At 55.5% G+C, this 25,545-nt stretch overlaps 1 protein-coding gene across 5 annotated transcripts in view; it reads right to left on the reverse strand.

Moving 5' to 3' along the window:
* Positions 1–25,545, reverse strand: part of SBNO2 (strawberry notch homolog 2) — a 49,380-nt gene that overhangs the window by 8,918 nt on the left and 14,917 nt on the right. For 4 of the 5 annotated variants that reach the window (XR_008390256.1, XM_053658301.1, XM_053658302.1 and 1 more), the window contains exons 3-13: positions 20,876–20,949; positions 20,159–20,267; positions 6,555–6,716; positions 4,827–4,910; positions 4,453–4,549; positions 3,862–4,016; positions 3,467–3,600; positions 3,300–3,390; positions 3,074–3,217; positions 890–1,007; positions 420–525 (exon numbers count right to left, since the gene is read on the reverse strand). Coding sequence is in view for 4 of the 5 variants with exons in the window: in XM_053658301.1 (XP_053514276.1) it covers positions 420–525; positions 890–1,007; positions 3,074–3,217; positions 3,300–3,390; positions 3,467–3,600; positions 3,862–4,016; positions 4,453–4,549; positions 4,827–4,910; positions 6,555–6,716; positions 20,159–20,267; positions 20,876–20,949 (1,274 nt within the window). In the remaining variant the exon portion in view is untranslated. Of the gene's footprint in view, positions 1–419; positions 526–889; positions 1,008–3,073; positions 3,218–3,299; positions 3,391–3,466; positions 3,601–3,861; positions 4,017–4,452; positions 4,550–4,826; positions 4,911–6,554; positions 6,717–10,569; positions 11,348–20,158; positions 20,268–20,875; positions 20,950–25,545 lie in introns of those variants that run through there. The other variant, XM_053658304.1, reaches the window with a different exon arrangement.

Raw genomic sequence — 25,545 nt, forward strand, 5'->3', positions numbered from 1 at the left:
CTGAGCACTGGCAGGGCCCTGGCTGACCACACACTGAATCCCACTGAGTGATGGAGCCACTCCATGGAGGGGCTGACGCCCAGAGCTGAGCCCTGAAGGGCAAGGAAGGGCCAAGTACACAGAGGGAATGCAGGCAGCAGGTGCAAAGACCCTTTGCTCCCATCTGCCTGATTTTCCTGGACTGAGGAGGGGCTGTTGGGGATGCAAGAAGAGCAGGAAGGGGCTCTTGTCCCTAGAACAACAGAAAGTACTGGACAATAAAGAAAGGGCAGGATTTGTGTTTTAAGATCCATCTGGTTGCTGAAGGAGTGTGGGCCAGGGTGAGGACTGGGCACATTGACACCAGTCCTCTGCATGTGATGAGCAGGGCCCTTGTGGCTCCCCAGCCACCCCTGCCACGGACAGGGAGGGGCATTCACCTTTTCTCAATGGCATGCAGAAACTCCTCAAAGGTCCGAAAGGGTGTACCCTCACCCCAGATGCCCAGGCGGCTCATGTAGATCATGTTTCGGGGCTCGGAGGCACCTGGAGGGGAAGGGATGGGAATCAGCATCAGTTCTTCCTACCCAGCAAGGCTGGGGGAGGATCATGGAGACAGCACAGGAAATGACCCAAGGGCCAGGTGTGGGGACCTGAAGGTCCTAGAAAAATGCCCACAGCTAGGGAGCTGGACCTGGTTGGCAGAGGGAAGCCCCTGATAGGGGCTGGCATGCACAAAGTGTGGAAATTATTGCTGGCCTGGGGAGAGTGAGCTCCACCTCTGGGCCAGGCTGTGAGGTCACCGAATAGATGACACATGTGATACCGCCCACCCCGCCTTGGCTGCAATCAGTGATTGCCTGAACATGTGATCAGGCTTCTTCCCTGCCCCCAGCAGCTCCCCGCTCACCTGTGGCGCTGGCGTACACCACCCTGGCCAGAGGCAGCTTGTTCTGCAGGTCTAGCACGGCCTTGCCCATCTTGGTGGAGCTGGCATTCTTAGCTTTGTGACACTCATCAAACACGATCGTTGGCGGGCATGGGTTAAGGACTATTCTAGAAGGTGACCATCCCAGCCTATCCCTTCTTGGTTGGTGAGCTCAGCAATGTGCCTGGGTGGGGGGGGGATCTGACCATGGGTGGGGGCCTTGGGGTGTGCAAGGTTACTAAGGCAAATGGGAAACAACCTCTAGGCCCCCACATGACTACTAAAAGAAACGTGGCATGTGAAGACCTTGTGAAGACCTTACAGGTGACACTGATATAGACATGTGACAATAAACATGAAAAGACAGAAGCCTCTGAGTAAGAGGTGGGCTATGACTTCCCATGGGGAGATGGGGTCTCTCTCTAGGACTTCATACAAAGCTACACTCATCCCATTAAAAAAAGATATTGAAGAAACAAATTGTAAGATGTAGGAAGTTCTTAATATTTTAAAGGGAAAAAGTTACAGGTGTGCATCTCCCTCTGGGAAGCACATCTGCCCTTGCCTTTCAAGCCCCTTTCTTCTTCTCTCCAGGCGAGTTCCCTTTGCCTTTCCCTCTGTCAAGTTCCACGGGCCCTTCTTCTGCTTCTGTAACTTGCTTCCTGAGGCAACGCAGCCCAGCTGGTTCACTTCTGTTACCTCTGTAACTTTCTAAATCAACTTTCTCTTATAATTTGAAAAAAAAGTTACAGGCAAGTATGCTTATCATGGGCCTACTTTAAAAACAAGGCATGTGTCTACACAGATGTGCACATGTACATGTGAAATGCAAGTAAAGGGCTGACAGAGGATTTGCAAAATTCAAATGAAAAAGTGAGTGTGGGGCTGAGCATTCACCCCTCAGGGTCAGACGTCAATGTTGTATTCTTTCACACTATCCTTCCCCCGGCTATGCAAGGTGTCCTATGCATGCCCAAACCACACCAATAACCTTGTTTCTTCTTTGGGTACACTGGGTCCACGTCCCTCTTTTTATCTCTGACTGCGACCCTGCGACCAGGAGCTCCAGAGCTGGCCACTGCACTTCTGGAACGGCCCCAAGGACACAATGAGAAGGGGTGATGGGCTCACACTGGGCTATGTACCACACAGAGACTGGAAACTCCAGGAATGCCCATGACGGGGAAATGGCTGAGTAAGAACAGAACAGAGCAGCATGGTACACAGTGACAAGCAAACCTGCCCTGGCTCAGGTGGGGGGAACACTAACGTGAGATGGCACATGGGGCACACCCCCGGAGGGGGCGCACAGGAGGATGAGCCCCTGCAGGTGCCCCCAGCACTCAGCAGATCCAGTGCTGCACAGAGGGGATGTGGGGAGCAACATCCATGCCCAGGGCAGATCCTGGGATTTTGGCGGGGGTGGAGGGCGCTGCACAAATCCCCAGAACCTGAGGGCCTCCCACACAGTGCCTCACTTGAGGGGTAAGCCTAGGGAGCTGGAATTTACAAAAGTGAACAAAGACGTGTTAAACTGTGCTGTTGGCTGCCACTTTCCTATTCTTTGCTTTTGCAGTCTAGTAGTAGAAGACAAAGTTATCCAAGTATCTAAGTTTTGAGAGAGAAGGAAGAAAAGGTAGAGAAACCCCAAAATCTTGGGGTGGGGACAGGAGGAGGAAGAAGGGCTCTGCACCCCATGCCTCTGCCCAGGTGGCATCTTCCCACCACCAAACACCACCCAAAGTCTATAGTCACAGTCCTGCCAGCTGGAGACAGGAGGCCTGGCCAGGCTGCAAGGGCTGGAGAGCAGCGGTCACCAAGAGAGAGAGCTTCCCCTGAGGCTGAGCCTCCCAAGTCCTGTGACCTCTGACAGGAAGTCCTCCCACACCAGGATGTTCCCAGCCTCCTTGGATCCAAGAGCCCCTCAAGCTCCTCCTTTGACCCCACCCCTGGAACCCCATCCATGCAGCCACTCCTCCCTCCCCTCAGCTTGCCTCCTCCAGCCCAGATCTACCCTAAGTGCCCACTCCTCCCCCTTCTCTGACCGCTCCAGTTCCCTCCTCCTCCCACCCCTGGTGCTCTGCTGCTCCTGCCCCTTCCACCCACCCCTCCTTTGTGCCTACTCTGCCTCCTCCTCCCTTCCCACCCCTCCATGGGCCAGGATACCACACCATCAAAGGCATCCCCGCACCATTCAAGGATCTGCCGGATGCGCGTGCGATGCTGCCCACCAGCCTGGCTCTCCCCGATGAGGGCTGAGTAGGTGGCGAACAGGACGCCCTCTGAGGTAGTGTTGTCACCATATTTGATCTGGAGAGAGGGGTGGGCATGGGCATGCTTGTGGGTCACCAGGACCCTTCACTGGGTGACAGGGAGGGGGCTGCCCACCCACCTTGCTCAGCGCGTGCACCGCAATGTCAGGGGCATCAATGTCACGCAGGTCACGCTCCGCATCATACTTGAGATCATTGGAGACACTGAACCTAAGGGGTGAGGGCTGATGGGTGTCAGCTATCCCCCACCAACCCCACCCAACCCACGTGCCAGGGGAACACGCACCACAGGGACTTCTTGCGGCCCCGCAGGTAGTTCTCAAGGATGATGCCAGCCACCGTGCGCCCTTTGCCCACACCTGCACCGTCTCCAATGAGGAAGCCTGCCCGCTGCCCGCTGGGAAGCAGGATCTCATGTTGCTGCGGGTGTGGGGCAGTGATCAGGACCCCCACGTGGGATGGGGTTAGGTGGGCACTGGAAATCTCTCATGGGTACGGAGATGGGTGGTGCGCTGAGACCGCCCCCATGCAGTGTGTGGTCAGGTGGGCACCAGGACACCTCCACGTGGGAAAGGTAGGGTGGGCACTGCACACTGAACATCCCCCATGAGGTACAGAGTCAAGTAGGGTATTGAGACACCCCGACAGAGGACAGGGTCAGGTGGGAGACTGCAGGTTTACCTGGCAGGCGTAGGTGATGGCCTCCAGCTGCAAGGCAGACAGGACCCCGCTGTCTGAGGCGGGCAGGGTAAGGGTGTAGGTGATGTCTGGTGGAGGGACACTGGATAGCGTGCTGGTCTCCACAACGCGGTCTGGGTGCTGCTTCCCGACCTTGGCTAGAGGGGCAGAATCAGGGTCTCAGCTGGGTAGGACCAGGATGGGGGTGGGACCAGGATGGGGCCCAGCAGAGCCGAGTTGGGGGGAGGGGGCCCATCAGTACTTTGCACAGACAGAGAGGGGCAGACCCATAAAACCCTCCCCGGGCAGGGAGGAGGCTGGGCCTGGAGGAAGTGGGCTTATGTTCCATCACGCCCTCTGAGCCACCTCCACCTTGGTTTTGGGCAGTTTGGATTACTACCAGAATTACAGAACTGTACCTCCCTCCACCCCTACCAGGCCCACCTTCACTGCTTCAGGGACCCCAGAAGTGGGTGCCCACCTGCAGAAGCCCTGAGGCCCAGTGGGGATATGCATAACTGTGGTCACCTGCTGAGGGTGTCCTCCAGGGGTCTCCTCCCACATGCCAGGGGCCAGGGGAGGCCATGCACTCACACTTGGATGGTACGTAGTCCGCATAGATCTCTGTGTGGCCCAGCTCCTCTGCTTCATCCTCCTCTGCCTCATCCTCCTCCTCTGGCTGATTCTGAGACTAAAGACCAGTGTTCTCATGGTGGGGACAGTCCTGTTGCCCAGTAAGGCCAGCCTCTCCCAAAGGGCAGGGACCTGATCCACCAGCCAGCCCAGTGACGTGGGTGGGTGGGGAGAGAGCCCACCTACCATCTCCAACACGATACCTCCCAGGACCTTAGTTTTCCCACACCCTTCTAAGCCAGCCTGGGGTCTAACACACAGTAGGTGCCTGAGTGTGAATGGCTTTCCTTAGTCCCAGGAGGCACAGGCAAAGCTAGGAAAGGGGCCCAGCTCACCTGGTAGCTGACAAGAAGTGGGGTGCTGGGAAGGGAGGACACAGGGTCCTCAAGGCCAGTAAACGGACCACTGGGCAGGAACAACTGGAAGAGAGATGAAGGGGTGGGTGGACATGAGCCTGCAGGCTGGACACGCCAAGGAAGCACCTCGGTAGGACCACCGGCCTGGAGTCAGGCTTTCCAGGCCATCCTCGTGCCCCTCTGCCTCCTTCCTATTGCCTACCAGCTGGTTCTGGTGAAAGACCCCTCCCCTTGAGGTATAGGCCGAGCACAGGCCTTCTTCCAGGGGTCTGGTGGCCAAGACCTACTGTGTGATTCCAAAACATGCTTCATGAAAGTAACATGTGGCCATCCTTCTCCTCCTCAGTCCCATGCAGACCCACTGTCCCAGACCAATGACTGTGTGTACTGGGTACCCCAGACCATGGGTGCTATTTATAGTCTCAGAGGGAAGAGGGTCAGCAGGGGATTTAGTCACGTGAACCAAGTTGCTTTTATGACTCCAGCTGTTTCCCAAGGCTAAGAACATGGCCAAAGTTTTTTAAAAAATAAAATAAAAGGGAAGTCAGAAACCTATGCTCAAGTCTCTCTCCTTTTTTTTTTTTTTTTTTTTTGAATTAACAAAAACAAATAGCCTCAGCCAGGTTCCCAGAAGGCTGAGTCAGGGTTCCCGGCGCGTGGGCTGGCCACTGCACAGTACTGTACAGTGTGAGCGTTGGGATTCAGCTGCCCTTACTTCCTCCTCCCAGGGACTGGGAGCTTCCCAAGCGTCCTGGGAGGTGTGGGGGATACCAATGTCCACTGGCTACTTTGCCTAGATGCTGGGATGGGCCTGGATTGTCCACCAAGGCTGCCAAAGGCAGGGACCTCGCTGGGCTGCCCTGGAGGGCAGTCCCTGTCCCCCTGCCAGGCCCATGCTGGGTGCCCCTACTGCCTGGTCCTGGGCATGTGCTAGAGTCTGGGCCTGGCATACTTAAGGAACCTGCTCCCCTATGACTCTCCTGGACTGGCCTCACTTCCTGGCTCCTACCTGGCCAGGCACAGGGCCCAACACTGACCCTGGGGCACACCATACTAGCTCCTGTCACAGGGTTCTTTGCACAAGCCGTTCTTACCACCTGATCTGGCCAACAACTCCTCCTCCAGCCCTCAGCCCCAAAGTAACTTCTACATAGGAATTTCTACTGTCTTTCTAACCCATCACGTGACTTTACGTTTAGCTAGCCCAAGATCTCTCCCCCCTGACACAGCTGAAACTGAGACCAGGTCACTCTCTATGGGGAGGCCGTCCTGAACACTATGGAGGCCTGAGCAGCATCTCTGGCCCCCAGGCACTCGACGCCAAGAGCACACTCAGTTGTGACACCCACAAATATCCCTAGATATGGCCAGGTGTCCCTGGGAGTGGGACCACCCTGGGTGAGAACCATGAGATATGACATTTCACTCATATCCTGGGGACCCCTGTCTCCCCAGCAGGTCCAGCACAGAGCAGGGTGTGGAGATTGAGCCACTGAAGGCATGGGACAGGGGTGCCTGGCTGTGACACCACTTACACAGGAAAAGGAGGAGGAGGAGGAGGAGAGTGCCCAACACAGGAGCTTCCCCCACAAACCCTCGTGTTTTCTGGGCCACAGAGGAAACGTGAGGGCCCTGGACCAGCAGCTTCATTGATGTCTGAACTGTCCTGATCCTCCTGCCAGCCCAGAGGCCTCAAGGTAAACTGACCTTATCGTGGGTGGAGGGGCCAGTGCTCACGTCCCAGATGGTGGGCACCTGACTAAGGCTGTCGGCGGGCAGGAAGTCAGGGGTGTCTGGGATGTCCGAGAGGGAGTCCACAGAAGAGGAGAAGACGGAGGCGTTGGAGAGGTCGTCGAGGTACGAGGATTCCTGGAAGACAGACCAGGTGAGGGTGCAGCTGGGGCAGCCTTGTGACAGGCACACGGGGGCCAGCCACGGGGCCGATGCTGCCCAGCCGTGAGTGCAACAAAGCTCTGACGCTGGCCATGGTGTAGACGAGCCCTGAAAACACAACACTCATGAGAGAGACCAGACCCCACAAGCTGTGCACTGACTCCGCTGAGGTGACACCAGAAGAAGGTGACACCTGCTCTGTGCCTTTCCTTGCCCATTCCTGTGGAGGAGGTGACACCAGGTAAAAATTTGTCAGGACTCAGGCCCCACACCTGTGGGCCTGCTTCACAGAGATTACACACAGTGTATAAACCTAAATTTCAAGAAAATCAGTAGGACACCAGGGGCATTGATGCTGCCCCCACGCCCCTACCCCTCAGGCAAAGGCAGTGAATGCCTGCATGTACCCAGCCTACACTGGACATAGGGACACGAGGGGCCTGGCCACTCAGGGATACTGGACTGGTGGGGAGAGAGCCACCAACCAGACTGCCCTGCAGCACCGGCCACCTAGAGAGAGAGAACAGTGAGTGTGTGTTTTGCAGACAGGGCCCCGAAAGCCCAGGAGCTGGGGAGGGTGCATGGGAGTTACCTTTAGCCAACACTACTGGGAGAAAGGCCCACAAGCCCTCCCAGATGAGCACCTCTCCTCCAGCCTGCCCTTGGAGGCCACAGAGTCCCGGTCACATTGACACCAGGCCCCAAGCATTTCGGTCTGTCTGTGGAAGCATTTCCTGAGCAGGTGGGGCCAGTGGCCTTGGCAGTGGTCTTGGCAGAGGCCACCCCAAGGGTCCAGACAGGGCTACCTTCCTGGAGCCCCAGACCTTGTGCACCACTTACATGTCAGAGGCATTGGAGAGCCATGGCCAGTTGTGCTGGGACACACGCTGCACTTGTGTCCCACCAACCAGTAGGGGAAGAAAAGAATGGGCTGTAGGGTGGGGGTCTCGGGGCCTTGTGGGCTCAGTTCATGCTCAGTGGATGCCAGGGAGGAAGGGTACCCCGGAGCCCACTCTGATGTGCCTGTAATGCCATAGCTAGCACCCAGGCCTAACCCATGGCCCTGTGAGGGCCCATATTTCTGGAGCTCCCCTCTCAGCAATCTGAGTTGGAATCAGATTCCTGGGGGTGAGGGGAGCTGCAGACGACCCCATCAGTTTTCCCAAAGCTCTGACTCTGACATTGGCATACACAGGGCCCCAGAAAGAGGCAGGCTCCAAGGGAATGGGTGAGAAGGAGACGGGACTAGGGCCCACCCAGCGGCCTCTACAGGGATGGGTGGATGCAGGAGCCTCAGTCTTGCCCACCTGCTGGACAACATCTGTCCTGGTGCCAGCCGGGGGTCAGGAGGCATGCAGGAAAGGCCACCTTTGGCCAAGTCAGCTAGCTGGTATAAAGCTGGGGGCCTAGGGTGAGCCTCCTCCCACACCTCAGAGCCCTGGTTATCCAGGTGCATAGAGAGCCATAGGGGGTCGGACCACTAGGCCTGTCCTCACCCTTGCCCCTGGCTGCAAGCAGTCTGGACCCATGTGGGGACAGGGGTACGGCAGACCCAGACTACCCCACTGCTTCCAGCAGGCAGGACTCTGTGACCTGGATAGGTCCAGAGGAGGAGGCGGGGACTTAGGCTACCTAATAGAAGGCAGGAGCAGCTCTGGCACCAGGCACAGGTGGTGGCTTGTATAGGTTTATAAAAGCCCAGAGTTCCAGGACAGAGGCAGGAGCTGGAGGGAGTACACCCTGACACTCCTGGGTGCCCAGCCTGCTCACACAAGAGCCAGGCAATTCAAAAGGCCAGCACAGCTATCTCAGGAGGAACTGAGGCAACCCGAGGCAACCATGGGCAAGTCTGGCCCTGCCGACCCCAAGGCTGGACCTCCCCTGGGTTCTACCTCTCCCAGGGCAGTGGGGCTCAGAGATGGCTCAGCCCAAGTCTAGCAGACCATGCCAAGGAAGGCCGGGCTCTAAGTCTTGCTACCTGGACCCTGTGGAGTAACAGAGGCAGAGACCCCAGAGATGCCTGCAGGCTGGGCAGGGTGTGGTCTGGGTACAGGTGGAGGTAGCCACGTCTTTCGTGAAATCCCTCTGGGGCCACAGCTGAGTATGCCCTGGTGGGCACTGCCTGAGCCTAGACAGAGTGACACTAGCTCCTGGGTCGCTGAGAGGTGGTTCTGCTTTACGGAGGCAAATGGTCCCTGAGTGGTGGGTAGAGCCTGGGGGCAGAGGAGGGAGAATGGCCCTGGCAAGTGGCTGTGCAGAGGCACCCCTACCCGAAGGGACGGCGGATGGGAAGGGACTTCCCAGAGGAGAAGTCTGACTAGCAGCACAGCCAAGAGATGAGGATCAACGTCAGCAGGGAGGAGGCCTGGGGGCAGCAGGGACAGTGATGTGACGAATGAGCAGGGCACATCCCTCAGTGCAGTCATGAGAAAGACACCAGAAAACCCTGACTGGGGACGTCCTGAAAAGACACACAGCCCGGGCGTCCACGTAAGAAAGGAGGGAAACCGACTTAGTCGGAGGGGCTGAAGGGGAAACTGAGGAAATCAAGTAAATATGGACTTCAGTTATTAATGACGTCTCAGTCCCGGCTCATCAGCTGTGACAAAGGCACCGCAGTGATACAAGGTGTGAACAGGGGGACTGGTTAGGGGGACATGAGAATATATACCATCCACACTGATTCTGTGAAATCTAAATCTGTTCTAAAATATATCATCTGTTAAGAAAGTAGGTGCTCTTGTCCCCCACCCACTCTGGGGACCCTGCCTCCAGACACCCCGACCAGCAGCTAGCAAAGTGGGGGCCCCTCAATTCTTGGGCAAAGGAAGGAGGGGCCTCACATGGGTCACCAGGGTTCAGGGGAGGCGAGGCTCCCAGGGATCCTTCCAGCTGCACCCCCTGTGCAGGGGGGAGGTGGACGGAGGTGAGAATGGAACCCTTCCTGGTGGGGACCTGATTCCCAGCAGATATCAGCAGATCCCCAAGACCACTCAAACCCAGAACTGTCCTCCTGGGGTTCCCACCTAAAGCACCTCTCCTCAGACCCCCTCACATTGCTCTCCCTGCTACAGCCCAAGTGGGAAGGGAGCCAGCTAACTGTTCTGAGGGGCCAGGAGAGCGTGGAGTCATTTGTTGCAGTTACCATATCTACAGCATTTCAGGGACCCTGGGATTAGGTGAGGGGATGGCAGGACATGTTGGAGCTGCTACACAGTGCCCCTCCCCCGTGCCACAGCCCAGCATGAGATAGGATGGCCCTCCACCCCTGACCTAGCTCTGGGCCTCCCCCAGGGAGGCTGCAGCAGCTTAGCACCCCCCTCCTATCCAAAGCAGACCCCAGAAATGACCTTCAAATGGGTTCTTTCACTGTTTCAGACAGGGGCTTGATGCTTACCTGGGTCCCTAGGGAAATGAGGAGTCACAGGGATCCATTCCTACCTGTCTGTGACAGCCAATCCCAAACCGGGTCTGCCACTGCTGGCAGAGACACTGATGGGTGCCCCTGGACACCCCAGAGCCCGTGAGACTCCCAGGTCCAACGCTAGGGCCACCCGGACAGGAACAGGGACTGCAAGCACTCAGACACAGCCCCTCCCACCTCCCCGCTGGCTACAGGCACTTTCATTTTGTGGCGCCTCCGTGGTCCCTCCCCACACCCCCACCAGTTCTCAGAAAACTCCTGCAAATTCACCATTGCTGCCAAAAAAGCCAACAGGAGCCAGGAGGAGGGGAGGGCCCCAGGGTCTGGTGGGTCCAGGCAGCCCTCAGAAGGTCCCTGCCAGGTGGGAGGGAGCCAGATTACCCTGAGGCTCAGCGGGAGTGTTACCTTGTTGAGTTCTGCAAACTGCAACCAGAACTGTAGCTGGGACATGGCGTGGCCGCCGCTGGGTCCCCTCAAAGGAGCGCTCCCTCATGACCTTGGGCGCTGGACCGGCAGACAGCAGCCAGCTCCCAGCTCTGCTCTCAGCCCCAGCCCGGCTGCATTTGCATGTTGGTTTAGTCACCACCAGCGCCTACTTCCCCTAAGGCCGCTGACTTTCAGGAAATGATGCCTGCCTGGTAAGTCAGGGCGATTACTGGCAGTGCAGGGACAATTACTGTACAGGGCGGAATCTAGCCACAGAGGCTGTCAACAACGCACCAGCCTGCCAGGTCGTACCCTGCCATCCCCGGGTGCCCCGTCCACAGGGGCTAGGCCCCTCTGCAGGCGCTCAGGGTTCAGATGGGATGCTGGGGGGCAAACTGGGATGCTGGGCAGCTCCTCCCAGCCCTGCCTCAGTTTCCCCAGATGGCTGGGTTCTATTCTACCTGGCCCCCACCCCTTGTTGGCTGGGCCTGGTAGGGACCTTCTGCTGTTCCTGAGATGCCTGCAGCAGTGATTCTAAGGGGCACAGGCCCCAGGACACAGGGAGGAAACTAAGGCCCCTCCCACTCCTCCATGTCTCCCTACACCCTCCTGGGCTGAGTCCCTAGCTCCTCAGCCTGAACCCAGCTCCATGGCCTTCACCTACCATCCTGGAGCTGTCTCCAGTGCCTCCTGGGCACCCGAGGGCCTTTGCCCATGCTGGGCTCCCCCTGGAGGTCCTCTTCTCAGGCGCTCAGACCCACCCCACTCTTTATCCTCCAGACTTGCCAAGGACTCTGCCTGCCCCTGAAGCCCTGTTCCTCCCCACCCCACCCCACTGGCCCCTGCCTCCCCTCACTACAGCACAGGGTTAGGACCAGGAATAGATGGTGGACAGGGTACATAAAACCATCATGTCCTGGGGTTCGGGGCCCTAGGCACAGGAACCCACTCCATGGGAATGATTGAGTGGTCAGGGGATCCAACTCTGCAGTCAAATGAGGCCACTGAAGCGGTCCCTGTCCTGTCCCCCCACACAGCCGGGGGCAACATGGACCCCGACAACGTGCCCTGCCAGGCTACAGTCACCACGGGTGGGAGGAAAAGTGCACACATGGCAGAGTGCTCATGAAGACACTTGACACCACAAGGATACTGGAAAAGGCAGGTCATAAGTGAGACAAACTGTACACCTGAGGTACTGCCAGGCTCAAACAAACGACAGTGACAAGTGCTAGCAAGGACAGAGAAGAGTAGGAACCTCCAACACACTGGTAAGAATGTACAACAGGCGTCTCTGTCTCTGCAAAACAGCGAATGGTTCCTCCAAAGCCCACAGTTTCCACAGGACCCTGCAATGCCACCACTAGGTGTCCAGCCAAGAGAAATGCAAGCATGCCTAGAGGAAACCTGTGTGCGCACGTCCACTGAGGCTGGATTCGCAACAGCCACAGGGCAGGAACAACCCAAATGTCTGTCAGTGGACAAATGTGGTCCACCCACACACCAGAATATCACTCAGCCATGAAAATGAGTGAAGCTCTGATACTCGCCACAACATGGGTGGATTTTGAAATCATCATGCTCAGTAGGCGAAGCCAGATACCAAAAGACCACATGATGTGTGATTTAATTTACGTGACATGTCCAGAACAGGCAAACCCACAAAGGCAGGACATGGGTTAATGGTTGTCAGGGGATGGGCACGACTGCTGAGGGGGACAAGGCTTCTTTTGGGGGTAAAGAAACAATCTAGAACAAGACAGAGGTGACAGTTGCACAACATTGTGAATGTACTTTAAACGGGTGAGTTTTAAGGTATGCAAATTTTGTCTCCATTTAAAAAAGAATTTCTTGGAATCTTTAATGACAGGAAAACATAATAACAAAATAATTTAACAAAACAAACTTTTTACTACTAGGTTTACTGGACATAAAATTTGTCAGGTTGCCAGTCACATTTGTAAACTCTGACTCTGTCCCTTGTATATTGTAACCAGATGGTTGGCCAACTGGCAAAGGTGATCCTAAGGAGACAGGAAAGCCACGGTGTGGCTGGGGGTCTGTGGAAAAGGAGGGGACACTGCTTGGGGAAGTCGTCACCCACTGGCCACCTGGCCACCTCATCCACCCCCAGCCTGGCCCGCCAGTGGCCCTGCTGCCCTGGTGACCACGGGCTTCGGGTCTGCAAAGGGCCTGGATGGGAGAGTGGGAAGGCACCGAGTCAGGTCTGGGCAGAGGCCCTGGTTGAGGTGAGACGGGTGCCTCGGGTTCCAGTGTGGGTGGGAGCCACATCCAAGGACATGGATGGCGGTGGCTCCAGCCCTCTAAATGCAGCCAGGTCCTGTGGGGCTCCCCGGAGGCCCCGGTTTCCTGAGATCCTTCCCCTCTGTTCGGGGGTCTCATCCCTTACCTTCTCCATCTGCCTTATCAGTTTCTTTATACACACTCAAGGTCTCAGGCCACCACTGACCTGGGCCACAGGTAGCCTGTCTGTCCTCAAGTTACAGCACGTTAAATTAAGGCCAGGGAGTGAGCAGTACTCGCTGGGCAGAGGGGTAGGGAGGGCACTACAGGGCCCCTCAGGCACATCTCACTGCTAGGATGTCCCTGTTGAGGGCTCAGTTGTGTCCCCCAAAATGACAGGTTTGAGTCCTAACCTAGGAACCGATCCTTATTCGGAAACACGGCCTGTACAGGTATAATTAGGAAAATGGGGTCACACTGGAGTGGGGTGGCCCTAGTGTAGTGACTGCTATCCTTCTAAGAAGAGAGAACTATGGACACAGACACACAGGGAGAAACAACATGAAGACAGAGGCAGGCACTACAGCAATGCAGCCCCAAGTCCAGGATGTCCAGAGCATCTAGAGGCTGGGAGAAGCAGGAAAGATGCGGCCCCGCCCCATGAAGCCTCTGGAGGGAGGGCAGCCCTGCAACACCTTGATCTCAGCCATCTAGCGTCAGAACTGGGAAGGCACTCATCTCTATGGTTTTAAGTTGCCCAGTTTGAGATACTTTGGTGGGGTAGCCTCACGATGCTCCTAAAACTCCCCCCCAGACAGCTCTGCTGTCAGCCCATAACAGGGCCGGCTGCCTGGTGTGGGCCGAGTGGCCTCAGCAGCATGCCACCCCTGAATGCTTTTCAGCATTGCAATCAGGAGGGGCTGGACCCTGATCGGGGACTTCCGAAGAATCTGTGGGACACCCCTGGGCCTCCAAAAGCTCCCTCACCGCCTTCTTCTCTGGTGCCTGAGTGGCCCAACTTCCACACAGAGATCCCCAGGATACACCCACACTCCTGCCCCCACAGGGTCCTGGCCCTTGGCACAGACCACAGTGGGGAGTGTTCTGGCTGGTGGCCCTCAGCGCAGACTTTGGAGGGGTTCTTGGCTGTGGCTGGGTATGAACCAACAGGCTCCTGTGAGAAGGAATCTCATGCTGTCTTCTTCCCAATGTTGGTAACTGCTAAGAACGCACTGGTGAGCCAAGACCTCTGACCCCATGAAATCCACATGCCAAGCAGTCGATGCCACCTGCCCCACGCCAAGGAGGGAGCTGCTGAGAGTTTGTGAAGTGTTTTTCTGAGCCATGACCTCATCTTGGCTTCCCAGAAGCCCTGAGATGCCATGCTGCCTGTGTGAGGGGTGCTTGCACATGGGAGAGTCGTCCCCAGAGCCTGGCCAAGATATTAGGGGTCCAGGTGGCCTTGGGAGATGTCAGGGCAGTGCCTGCTCCAGAAAGTGAGCATGTGGGGAGGTAGGGGAGATGGAATGCTGAGATGCTGAGTCCCTCACCACCAACCCTGACATGTCCCCAAGTATCCCCCCGAGTCAGATTCAGCCATATCTGGAATACATGTCCACACGAAGGCCTGTGCATGATGTTCACAGCAACAGAATTCACAACAGTCGACGAGAGACACAGCCCACATGCCTACTGATGGATGGAGAAACACAATGTGGTCCATCCACACAACAGAATATTACTCAGCCATGAAAAGGAGTGAAGCACTAACACTCGCTACAGTGTGGATGAACCCCAGGAACACGATGCTAGGGGAGAGAAGCCAGACACGAAAGGCCACAGTGTGTGATTCCATTTATGTGAGATGGCCAGTACAGGCACATCCAGAGACACAAAGCAGATCTGAGGTTGTCAGAGACTGGAGGAGGAAAATGGAAAGGGGGACTGCTGATAGGGATGGGATTTCTTTTGGAGGTGATGAAATGTTCTGACAGAAGACAGAGGTACAGGGTGCCTAACACAGTGAGTATACTAACAGTCACTGAATCCTTTGATATGCAGGTTGCATCTCAATGAAAAACAAACTACAAAGAAAAGCTGCATGCTCACATACCGCAGTGTGAGCCCCTTGAGCTAGCTGTTCAGACCTCCAACCAGAGACTTGGGGCCTGAGTGGCTCCATGCCAACCAGTGTCGGAAGGCGAGGAGGCCCTTCCTTGGGGAGGTAAGCGGTGCAAGGGCCAAGGCAGGGAAGGAACAGCCTGAATCTGGGCCAGCCCGAGTGGCTGCAAGGGAGGAAGTGCTCCACTGGGGACACACATGAACACAGGAAATCCCAAGCAGACAATCCTGATGGCAGCTGATCACAGCTCACATTGATATAAATGAATGACTGAATAGCTAAAGGGAGGGGGCAGCTATCCCTACAGAATGCCAGCTGGTCAGCAGAGCAACGAGGAAAAAACACTCTCTGCCAGATGTATGCCTCAGTCACAAGTGCTGTAGCCGACACCCACTGACAAATGATAAGGCCATCCCTCCCCCGCCACAAGGGGCCAGCACACCTGCACAACCTTGTGTGTCTGTCTCAGGATGAGGTGGAGAAGTAGCAGCTTCAAAGCAGGTAGTGGAGGGATCTGAGGAAGGCTGCCCCAACAGGGGTCAAGGTCAATCCTGTTGGCAATGAGGCACATCAATAATAGCAAAGCCTCACAGACAATGTACTGAGGCAGATACAGGGGCTGGTCTGTGGGGCTCCTGCCATAAGCACAAAGCCCCAGCCTCAGCCAGAGGCTCCCAGGCAAACCCGAGACCGACCAATGCTCTTCAGAGGCCTAAGTGTTCACCTGGCACTTGTGTCTGTCACAAGCGCTGAGTCAGGCTCATTTCTGCCCTGTGAGACACAGGTCACGGTTATGCAGGATGGTGACGTGCATGAAAGCTGGGTGAAGGAGGGCAGCTGGGAACTCTATAAATAGTGTTTTTGCCATTTTTCTGAACATCTAAAATATTTTTTAAATACTTATTTCTTTTTGGAGGACTAAGGGAGGGAAAGAGGGAGAGAAACTTCAATGTGAGAGAGAAACATCAATCAGTTGCCTCTCATACGAGTCCCTGACCATATGGGTTCCAGACTGGGAACCAAATCTGCAACCTAGGCATATGCCCTGACTGGGAATCAAACTGGCAACCTTTTGCTTTGCAGATGATGTCCAACCGAGCCATACCAGCCAGGGCTCTAAAATATTTTAAAATTTGTTTTGTTGTGAAAACATTCAAATGTACAGTAAAAAGCATCAGAGCTTAACTTTCCAGACAGCCTGGGTGCATGAGCCCTGGCCACATTGGAACCTGGTCTCAGGCCCTGGGCAGGGTGCAGGGTGGTGGGGGCTACACTCAGCACAGCTGCCTTCAGAGGTAGCTCAACTGCAGGATCCTCCAGGCAAGGACCTGTGAAGGGTGGGGGCCCATGGAGGCACAGCCAACCTGTCCCCAGTGTTCCTGGGCCTGGGTAGGCTCATGCGTGGAATTGAGGGAGAAACCTAATATGCCTGGGGTTCCATGATTCATCCCAAGAGACAGGAGAGGAGCAAAGACCTCACACACAGCAAAGCCAGGGCTGAGGCCAACCACAGGCTGGGGAACCACAGGTCTGGACACATTCCCTGTGGAGGAGGGGGCGAGATACTGACTGACCCTGGGGGAATTGCTCTGTCCCCCAAAGGGAAACTAGGAGAAGGTTTCTCCTTGCAGGTAACAGGAGTCACATAGCCCATCTCCTTGTTCTTTTTGTTTTGGCTGCCAGGAGGAAACTTGGGGATCAAGTTTAGTTACCAGGAGGTATATGAGGGACTACGGGTTTATACTCACCCCTTGCCCCCAGCCCAGCTCTAGATTTTTCACTCCAATTCCTCCTGATTTACACAACAGTGGGGAACACTTCCAGAGTGTACTGTGGGCCACACAAGGGATTTGCACGGTGTATCATTTTCTTTTCACTGCTGTAATAAATTACTGCAAACTTCCTGGCTTAAATAGCACACGTTTATTACCTTATGCTTCTGGAGGTGAAGAGTTCAACATGAATCTCACAGGACTAAACCCACGTGTAGGCAGGGCCGGTCCTTCCGGAAGCTCCAGGGGAGAATCGTTTCTGGCCTTTTCCAGCTTCTAGAGGGGCCACATCCCTGGCTTGTGGCCCCTTCTCTGTCTTCATAGCCATCAGTGCAGCCTCTTCCATCTCTGACTCTGACCCTCCTGCCTCCCTCTTGTGAGGGTGCTGTGATGATCCTGGGCCCCCTGGGGAAACCAGGGTTGTCTCCACCTGAGAGTCCTTGACTTAATCCCACCTGTAAAGTCCCTTTACCATGTGAAGTGATATCCACAGATCTCAGGACTAGGATGGGGACATCTTCGGGGTTGTGTTCTGACACATCCACTCAGTGAAATGCATTTTTTTCTTTCTTTTGGGTTCCTCCAGCTCCCATGTTCAGGGCTCTAAAGCAACCTGTATAAATAGGTTTCTTAGAGCCAGGTGTTGGAAGGGTCTGGGGAGCACTTGGCTTGGCCAGGGGACAGACAAAGAGAAGCTTTCCAGCCCTAAGCCTCCTCCACGGACCCAAACAAGAGGCTCGTGTGCCTCAGAGGGGAGAGTCCTGGGCCCCCTGAGTAATCCAGGCTCTATGCCATCTCTGCATCCTTGACTTAATCTCATCTGCAAAGTCCCCGTGCCACATGAGGTGACGTGTTCACAGGTCCCAGGACCAGGATGAGGACATCTTTGAAGCTGTTCCTGAGCCAGCCACCATGATGATGTCACTTAATCTGAATCAGAAGAGGGTGCCTGTAGTGGGCCTAGTGGGCTGGCCAGGCTTGGCTATAAAGGGTCTCAAATACTAGGCTCAGTCTGGACCCCCTGGCTTGGCCCACAGGCCCAGGGGTCATGAGTAAATTGCAGGTCGCTGACCGACTGGGCCTTGGGACCCCTCCGCGAACTCTGGTTTCATATCCATCTGATCTCATGCTCAGAACTGGGGTGAGATTTTGCTGGAAGGTTCTGCTGCTTTAAAAGGGAGATATGGGTCCAAGGTGCCCTAGCAAGGCAGCTGGAAGGGGTGATGGGCCATTATGCGTTCAGCAGGCGCTCAATAAACATCTGTGGGAGGGATTCATGAACTCCAAGTGCTAGGAAAAGCAGTGTGGCGCCCCAAGGGGTTCTCGGCTGAGAAACCACGTCGATTCTTGGCAGAGCAAGGGAGGTGGTGGGAGCCAAATGCATTAGAGAAAGAGATGGGGGAGTAAGGCGGGGTGGGTGGCCACAGGGGTCGGGAGGCTTCCAAGGGCCCTGGGTTCCACATACCCCATGCCTTAGTTTGCTCATTTGCACATTAGGTGACGCCCCAGCTGGGGAAAGTGTCAAGAGGTAACAAGTCTGGATATAGAGTCAAGTCTGAGATGGGTGGAAAGGAACTTAATCAGAGTCTGAGAAGCCACCAGCACTGCAGGATACGCCAACATCCAGAGATGCAGCAGACAGGGAGGGGTCTCGAACCAACAGCCAGGGCACCCTGAGAGGCTGACCACTGTTGGACACTGACACCTCCCGAGGCCTGGCAATGGCACCTGCCAAGCCACAAAGCCCAAGGTTTCCTCGTGTTGCTAGAGCTGAAGGAAGAAACTGGAAAGGCTGCAGGGACATGTCCACAAGGCCTCTCATCTCTAACACCTCGGCCCTTATCCTGGGGGACTTGGGGTCCCAACTTTCTCCTGCGTGGTCCCTAAGGGGCAGGTGAGGCCTCTGCTCCCATCTCCATGAGGCCCAGCCTCGTCTGTTCCCACGAGGTCACAAGGATCACTGAAGAGCAGCTTAAACAATGGACATGTGCTCCCGCAGCCCCAGGGGGCAAATGTCCCAGGAGGGTTCCGCCCGCCTCTCCCAGTTCCCAGTATCCTTGGCTAAAGCCCCATGGCCTGGTCTCCCCCGCCATGGTCGCGCTTTATCCTCTGTGTTGTCATCTCTTCTTCTGTCTCTCTAGGGACTCGATGAGTTTAGGACGGGCGGAGATAACCAGCGTCCTCTCACCTCCAGGTTTGGCTGGTCACTCCTGCAAAGACCCTCCTGCCAAAGAAGTACCCATTGGAAGGACCCAGGTGGATGTGGATTTGGGGAGCATACTGGGCACCACAGTACACATCCTTTGGTCCAGCTCTCTGCCCAGTCCTGCTGAAGCCCTAAGTACAGAGAAGAGTGGGCTACGGTGGGTGCGAGCCAGCTGAACGGCCTGTCTGGATCCAAGTGAGTCTAGTGGGTTTGAACTGGCTGGTTTGTGCTGTATCCCTCCACAGCCCATCCCCTCGTGGGCCACATGTGCTCCCACTTCATAGTGGGGAGACTGAGGCCAGGAGCTGAGTGCCTACTGCCTACTCCCTCCCTGATTGGCTTTGGCACTGTCATTTGTGGGTGGTTCTCAAACAGGGGTGTATGCTGAGCCGAACCACCCCTCTCCAGGTCAGAGAATAGGCCTCGGCCAAGTATTTGAAGTTTCTGAGGGAAATGCAGTGCTAAGGTTCTAACGGCCCCGGGGTGATCACATTACAACAAAAGCGCCAGCATTAGACCAAGCATGGGTTCCTTCCCACAAATCATCTCCATGGAGCTTGGTTTTCCAGAGCTGCCACGAGGAGAAAGGGGCACTGCAGAAGAACACTGACGGTGAGGCTGCGAGGCCAGGGTCCACCTGAGTCCTGCAGGGATGAGCTGTCCCATGTCCCCCGAGAGAATAAATCAAACATTATCTTCCTTTGACTGGTGCAGATCACGTTTTCAAATGGCCGCAGGGTTTGGAGACACAGACACTGACTGTGGTGTTTGTACCTGACGAGCGCCACTCTGGCCGGGGCACGGGCCCACAGACCCTCCCCTAGACACTATGGTGAACACAGGGCCTCTGCTGGGAGAGGGAGGAAGGCACGGAGGTTTGAGCGAAAAGATTCAGGCGCTGAGAGGCTGCCCCACCACCCCCACACACAGGACGTGAGCAACGGGGAGCAAAGGGGTGACAGGGGCAGCCCCCTCCTTCTTTACATGACCTCTGACCCAGATCTCCACCGTGGTGAAATAGTCTAACAGACCCAAATGTCGGGGCCACACGGTTCAGGCTGGTGGGGCTGAGGAGCACTGCTATTTCCCAGAATGAGCCACATTTCCATAGGGCACCTGGCTCAACAGAAGTTGTTGGTGCCAACCTGAAATGCAGCAGGGAACTTGTGGGCAGGTGCTGGGTCACTGGGGGCTTGAGGGGCTGCTCAGACTTGAGTGTCCTACCTGAGGAAAGTCGCTCTTTGGCAGGAAGCTGGGGGTGGTGACTGAGGGGCCGTAGCTGGTGTCCGCACAGGATTGGCCCACAAGGAAGGAGGCAGAATTCACAAACGGGCTAGAGAGAGAGACAGGGAACAATGTGAGCTACTGGGTGTGGTGGGGCACTGTCCTCCTCACCTAGATGGCAGACAGGCGTGGGGCCACCTGCTAAAAGGAAAAACTATAGCCTCTCAGAAACTCAGGGGAGGGACCCATGCACCCACATCCCCGGACAAACACCCCAGAAAAAGAGGGTCAAGCTACACATGTTTCTAGGCCCTGTGAACAGGCCATTTCTTGGTCTAGTTCCAGGCGTGCTCCCCTGCAAACTCCTACTTACTCTTCAAAACCCAGGTCCTGTAGCCTTCTCTAGGAAGATGCCCTCCTGGTCCCTTTTGCCCCCAAAGCTTCTCACCCCTCCACACCTACTGTCATCCCCCACAGTGGCGTCCTCCCTGGTTCCTGTCCCCATTACTTTGCCCTTTTCCCTGGTGAGTTCTAAGATCATAGCTAGATGATCTGAACTGCCTCTGAGCAGCCAAGACCAGGCCCATGGTCCACTTGGCAGGAGGTCAAAGCCCTCCGGCTGCAAGTTCTAGTTTTGTTTAATTTGTGACTGCAGAATGGGAAGGCAGAATAAAGCCCCTGGGGGTGGTGTGGCTGAACTAGCACTGTGGTACTTACTGGCTGTCACCGGAGAAGGCTGGATATGGCGCAGGAGGAAAGGTGTTCCACCACGGGTAGTGCAGCATAGGGCTCTGCAACAGAGCGAGTGTGTCAGAAGAACAGAGGGGATGGGAGAAGAGGGACCCTCCCCCCCTCACTGGGTAGGGTTCCAGTGGTCCAGGGCCAAGAGCTCTGAGATTAGAGTATGAGCCCCACCCCTGGCTCCTAGCTGGGTCATCTGGGAATCACTTAACCTCTGTGTACCTCAGTTTCCCATGTGCATGGGCAAAGCTACTGAGAAGGTTGAAGTGAAAATGAAGGTATTGATCAATACATGTGCAGGACCAGTGGGGTGCGTGGGTGTGGTCCCAGGATCCCAGAGGCCTGGGTAGCCAGACTTCAAGGCACCCTTATGAAACTGCGTTTCATAAGGACCCATGTGCTGGTCCCAGGACTCTGCTTGGAATCTCCCCCGCTGCCATTCTACATAGCAAAGAATAAGACCAGATGCAAAGCAAGATGGTGCAAGGCCCTGCAGAGGCAGGCCCCATGGAGATGTGTGGCCTGCCCAGGGAAAGGGGACTTTTCAGAGGGGCAAGGGCCAAGGTCAGGGAAGGGGCTCCCACCAACACCATGAACTGGCCCCTTCCCTAGCAAGGCCCTCATGGCCCAACTCTTCCTAGGCAGGTTGGGAGGTCACTCATCCCAGAGCTCCCATGGACTAAGGAGGCTACCAGTATCAGCCAACTCTGTCTGGCCCAAGAATGCCTAGGGATTGCAAGAAACCTGCTTTGGGAAACACCAGTGGGTGGCTGGAAGAGTGAGCCTGAGGTCAGTGGGAGCAGAAGGCGCCTTATATTGGGATTTGACAGGATCAGCCTGGAGGTGTGGAACCGTGAATACTTCAGCCCCTCTGTACAATCGGAGTGGCATGTCCTACCTTGACACACAAGTCAATTCAACAGTGGTCCCCTCCCCTAAAACAAGTCACAGTCGCATCAGCAATGAAGCCCGCATAGGACCCCATCAGGGAGGCTGTTCCCTGGGGAGAGGCTTACCGGCTGCCATCACAGTCTCCGCTTCTCCCAGCTGGCCCAGCTGGATAGTGAGTATAAGGCAGGAGCCCAGCAGCCGGCAGCTTCCCACCCCCAGCCCATGAAGGTCTTGGTCCTTGGTTAAAGCAGCTGGATGCAACTCCCCAGGCTACTGTGTACCCCCTCTCTCAGAACCTAACCTAGAACTGGCCCAGAAGCAGCCCAGATGGCCAAAGCTACCATGGCACCCTTCTCCTGTGCCTCCTCCATGCCAAGGGGAGGAGCCAGCCATGAATTCCCAACACTGTGCCCCACCTCTGATCCCTGCTGGGGCCTGTCAGTGTCCAGATGTCCAGTCCCAGAGAATCAGTGCAAGGAAGAAGGGGAGAGAGACATGTTGAAACATTATTGATTGGCAGAGGCCCCAGGGGGGCCTGCTTGTTCTCAGTTTTTTGCACAGGCTGCAAAATTTTTTTAAATGAAAAAAAAAAAAAGAATTAGGAGGAAAAGAAGCAAAGGGCCTCCTCCCAGCATGAAGGCCAGCGGTACAAAAACTCTTACAAGGAATCTGCTGTGGAATCCTCCGGAAGGAAGTCATACCATGGCCCAGGGAACAGAATGGGATCCCCCAGGAATCCCACTTCTCCCGATTGGTCTGGTTCAAGGTCAGTTCCCACTGTGGCCCCATTTGAGAAGAGAAATCCAGCTCCAGAGGGACATGAACTTCCTAAGGTCAAAGGCACTTCTAGAACATTCTACTCCAGACCATGTTCAGCTTCTTTAGATGATCTAGCACAACTGGTCTTGGGGGTATGTAGAGCACCTGGACCAGGCCAGTCCGGGGAGTGGGTGCCTATGCTGCAGGTCCACAAGGGGAATAGTTGCGGCCTGGACTCCGTGGTATCTGGGGTGGGGAGGACTGAGGGGGCTGTTCACTCACCTGACCTTCTTTGCCTATACCTAGACCAGACCTGGGGATCCCTAGGTCCTGAAGGACCTCAAGGCCTCAGCTGGAGAAGCAGGATGGTAGGGGTCACTCCTGGCTTTCTCTACTCAGCAACTTCAACCCCCTCCCAGAGCACTCCCCTCTAATAAGGCTGCTTATCAAGAATAAGAATACCCCAATCCTCCTGGCTGGTGTAGCTCAGTGGATTGAGTGCAGGCCTTCGAACCAGAGAACCGTGGTTTGATTCCCAGTCAGGGCACATGCCTGGGTTGCAGGCCAGTTCCTAGCAGGGGACGCATGAGAGGCAACCACACATTGATGTTTCTCTCCCTCTCTCCTTTCCTTCCCCTCTAAAGATAAATAAATACAATCTCAAAAAAAAAAAAAGAACACCCCAATCCTGCCCCATAGAGGTGGCACCATAGTCAGCCAGTCAGAGCCTTCCCTGGGATTTTCCAGTGCAACCAGAAAGGGTGGCTCTATCTCCAGAGGGCAGGGCCCTGGGATGTGATTGGTCCAGAGACAGGAAACTGACTGCAGCCTGCCTGGGGATTCTCTACCTGGAGACAGAATGCTTAGCCCTCTCCCAGAGAGCGGCAAGCCCTGGGATATCAGCCCTAGCTGCCTAGGCCACCTGTCAGCTGATGAAGAAGATGACACTCCTGCTAGAGAAGCAGATAAAACACAGGACCCCTGGCTGGTGTAGCTCAGTGGATTGAGCACAGGCCTGTGGAGCAAAGGGTCACCAGTTCAATTCCCAGTCAGGACACATGTCTGGGTTGCAGGCCAGGTCCCCAGTAGGGGACACATGAGAGGCAACCACACATTGATGCTTCTCTCCCTCTCTTTCTCCTTTCCTTCCCCTCTCTAAACACACACACATACACACACACAGGACCATCTAGTGAAACTGGAATTTCTGCTGGGCAAAAATAATTTTTAGTGTAAGTATTACATGGAAGACACATAGTAAAATAAAATCTATGAGATGAGAAACTGCCCTGGCTGGTATAGCTCAGTGGATTGAGTGCAGGCCTATGAACCAGAGGATTGCGGTTCGATTCCCAGTCAGGGCACATGCCTGGGTTGCAGGCCAGTTCCCGGCGGAAGACGCATGAGAGGCAACCACACATTGATGTTTCTCTCCCTCTCTCCTTCCCTTCCCCTCTAAAGATAAATAAATAAAAAATATTTTAAAAAATTTATGAGAAACTTAAATTTCACTGGACGGCTGTGTTTTTATTTGCTAAACCTGGCCACTTCAGTGACACTGAAAATCCTGGGTTCAGCTCCACCTCCTGCCTGGTTCACTCTGGTTCCCCTTCCTGAGCTCAGTTCGCCCAGCTGGAAGGCAGAAGGAGCATGGCGCTCATATTGACTGGAACAGACTCAGCCTGCGCGGACTACAGGGGCTGCCCCACAGCTCCCTGGCCAGATCTGGTGTGGCCTGAGGGGTGACCCCCACAATCTGTGGCCCTAGAGGAACAGGCTGAGTGCACAGCCTGGGGAGGGGCAGCTCAGCCTTGGTCAGCTGGGCTCTGACTGCCCACAGGGGAGTCTGATCCAAAGCCAGGGCTTGACTGGCACCTTCCTTGCACCAGGGTCCCCTGTCACTGCCCAATGTCCCAGTTTCTGAGCCCCTCAGGTCTTCATGAGCTGTTCAGGTGGAGCACCATCCTGGCCCTCCACTGGCTTCCTGGGTCACCATAAGGGGGAACTGGCAGGAACACACATTTCTGTCCTTGGCTACTCACTCAGCGCATGTTCTGACCCAGGAATTTTATTCCAGAAACAGCTGGGGGACAAATCCACAAGAGGGAGGAAAACACAGAACCTTATTTATAGCAGCAGAAAATTGGAACCACCCCAAAGGCCCAACATTACAGAAATAATTAGGGAAATTATAGGATGCTGAGAAGGAAGAATCCTGTGTGTTTGAAGAACAGCAAGTTCACACTCTGAGCCTGTGAAACAGGTGCACTGGAACCACAGGAACAATCATGCTGCCACTTGTGGGACAGCACACAGGGACATGAAGGGACCATAGGGGGAATGGGAAGGTATCAGCAGTGACGACATGAGCAGAGGCTCAGGTAGGTCAGGGGATGTGTGGACATAGCATCAATAGGAAGGAGAGAGGAGGCTGGACCAGTGCATGGCGGTGCCTGGACCTGCTAGAGGCCCTGCTGGACCTCAGCCAGACCTTAGGCAGGCTTTGAGCTACAGGTGGTATCTCAACTCAGTGCTGACTCGCTGCCTAGCCAGTGCTCGAGGCTGACTGTAAGTTCAGATCCTGTGCCCTGTCATGTTAGGACATCACGTAGGCACAGCTGGGCATGGAAGGAATTCAGGGTCTGAATCCTCCTAGACCTTTTGATGCTCTGGTTATGGGCTGGTGCCTCTTGGTGGTTCCCAGCACTGGAAGCTGAGCTCCGCTTGACCTGGGGCCCATTTCTTGGCTCCTCTTAACCCTGATCTTGATTCTCCTTCCCTCTGCCCACCTGGCCTTCCACCTATCCTTGCTGCTTCCCAAGCTATTTTCTGGCACCCAACACCCCACCTGCTCTCCCCCGGGCCCCCAGAAGCTCCAGTCTGCCCACTGAAAAATGTAGTTTTTCTTTCTACAGTGGAAGAGGAGCCCTGCTTCTACCCAGGACAGGAGGTGCCAGGCTGACTCACTGGAGAATTCTGGACACTTCTCCTGGGGC

Source organism: Artibeus jamaicensis, unplaced genomic scaffold (genome assembly GCF_021234435.1).
Source record: "Artibeus jamaicensis isolate MK-2021 breed Jamaican fruit bat unplaced genomic scaffold, CSHL_Jam_final scaffold_537, whole genome shotgun sequence".
NCBI lineage: Eukaryota > Metazoa > Chordata > Mammalia > Chiroptera > Phyllostomidae > Artibeus > Artibeus jamaicensis.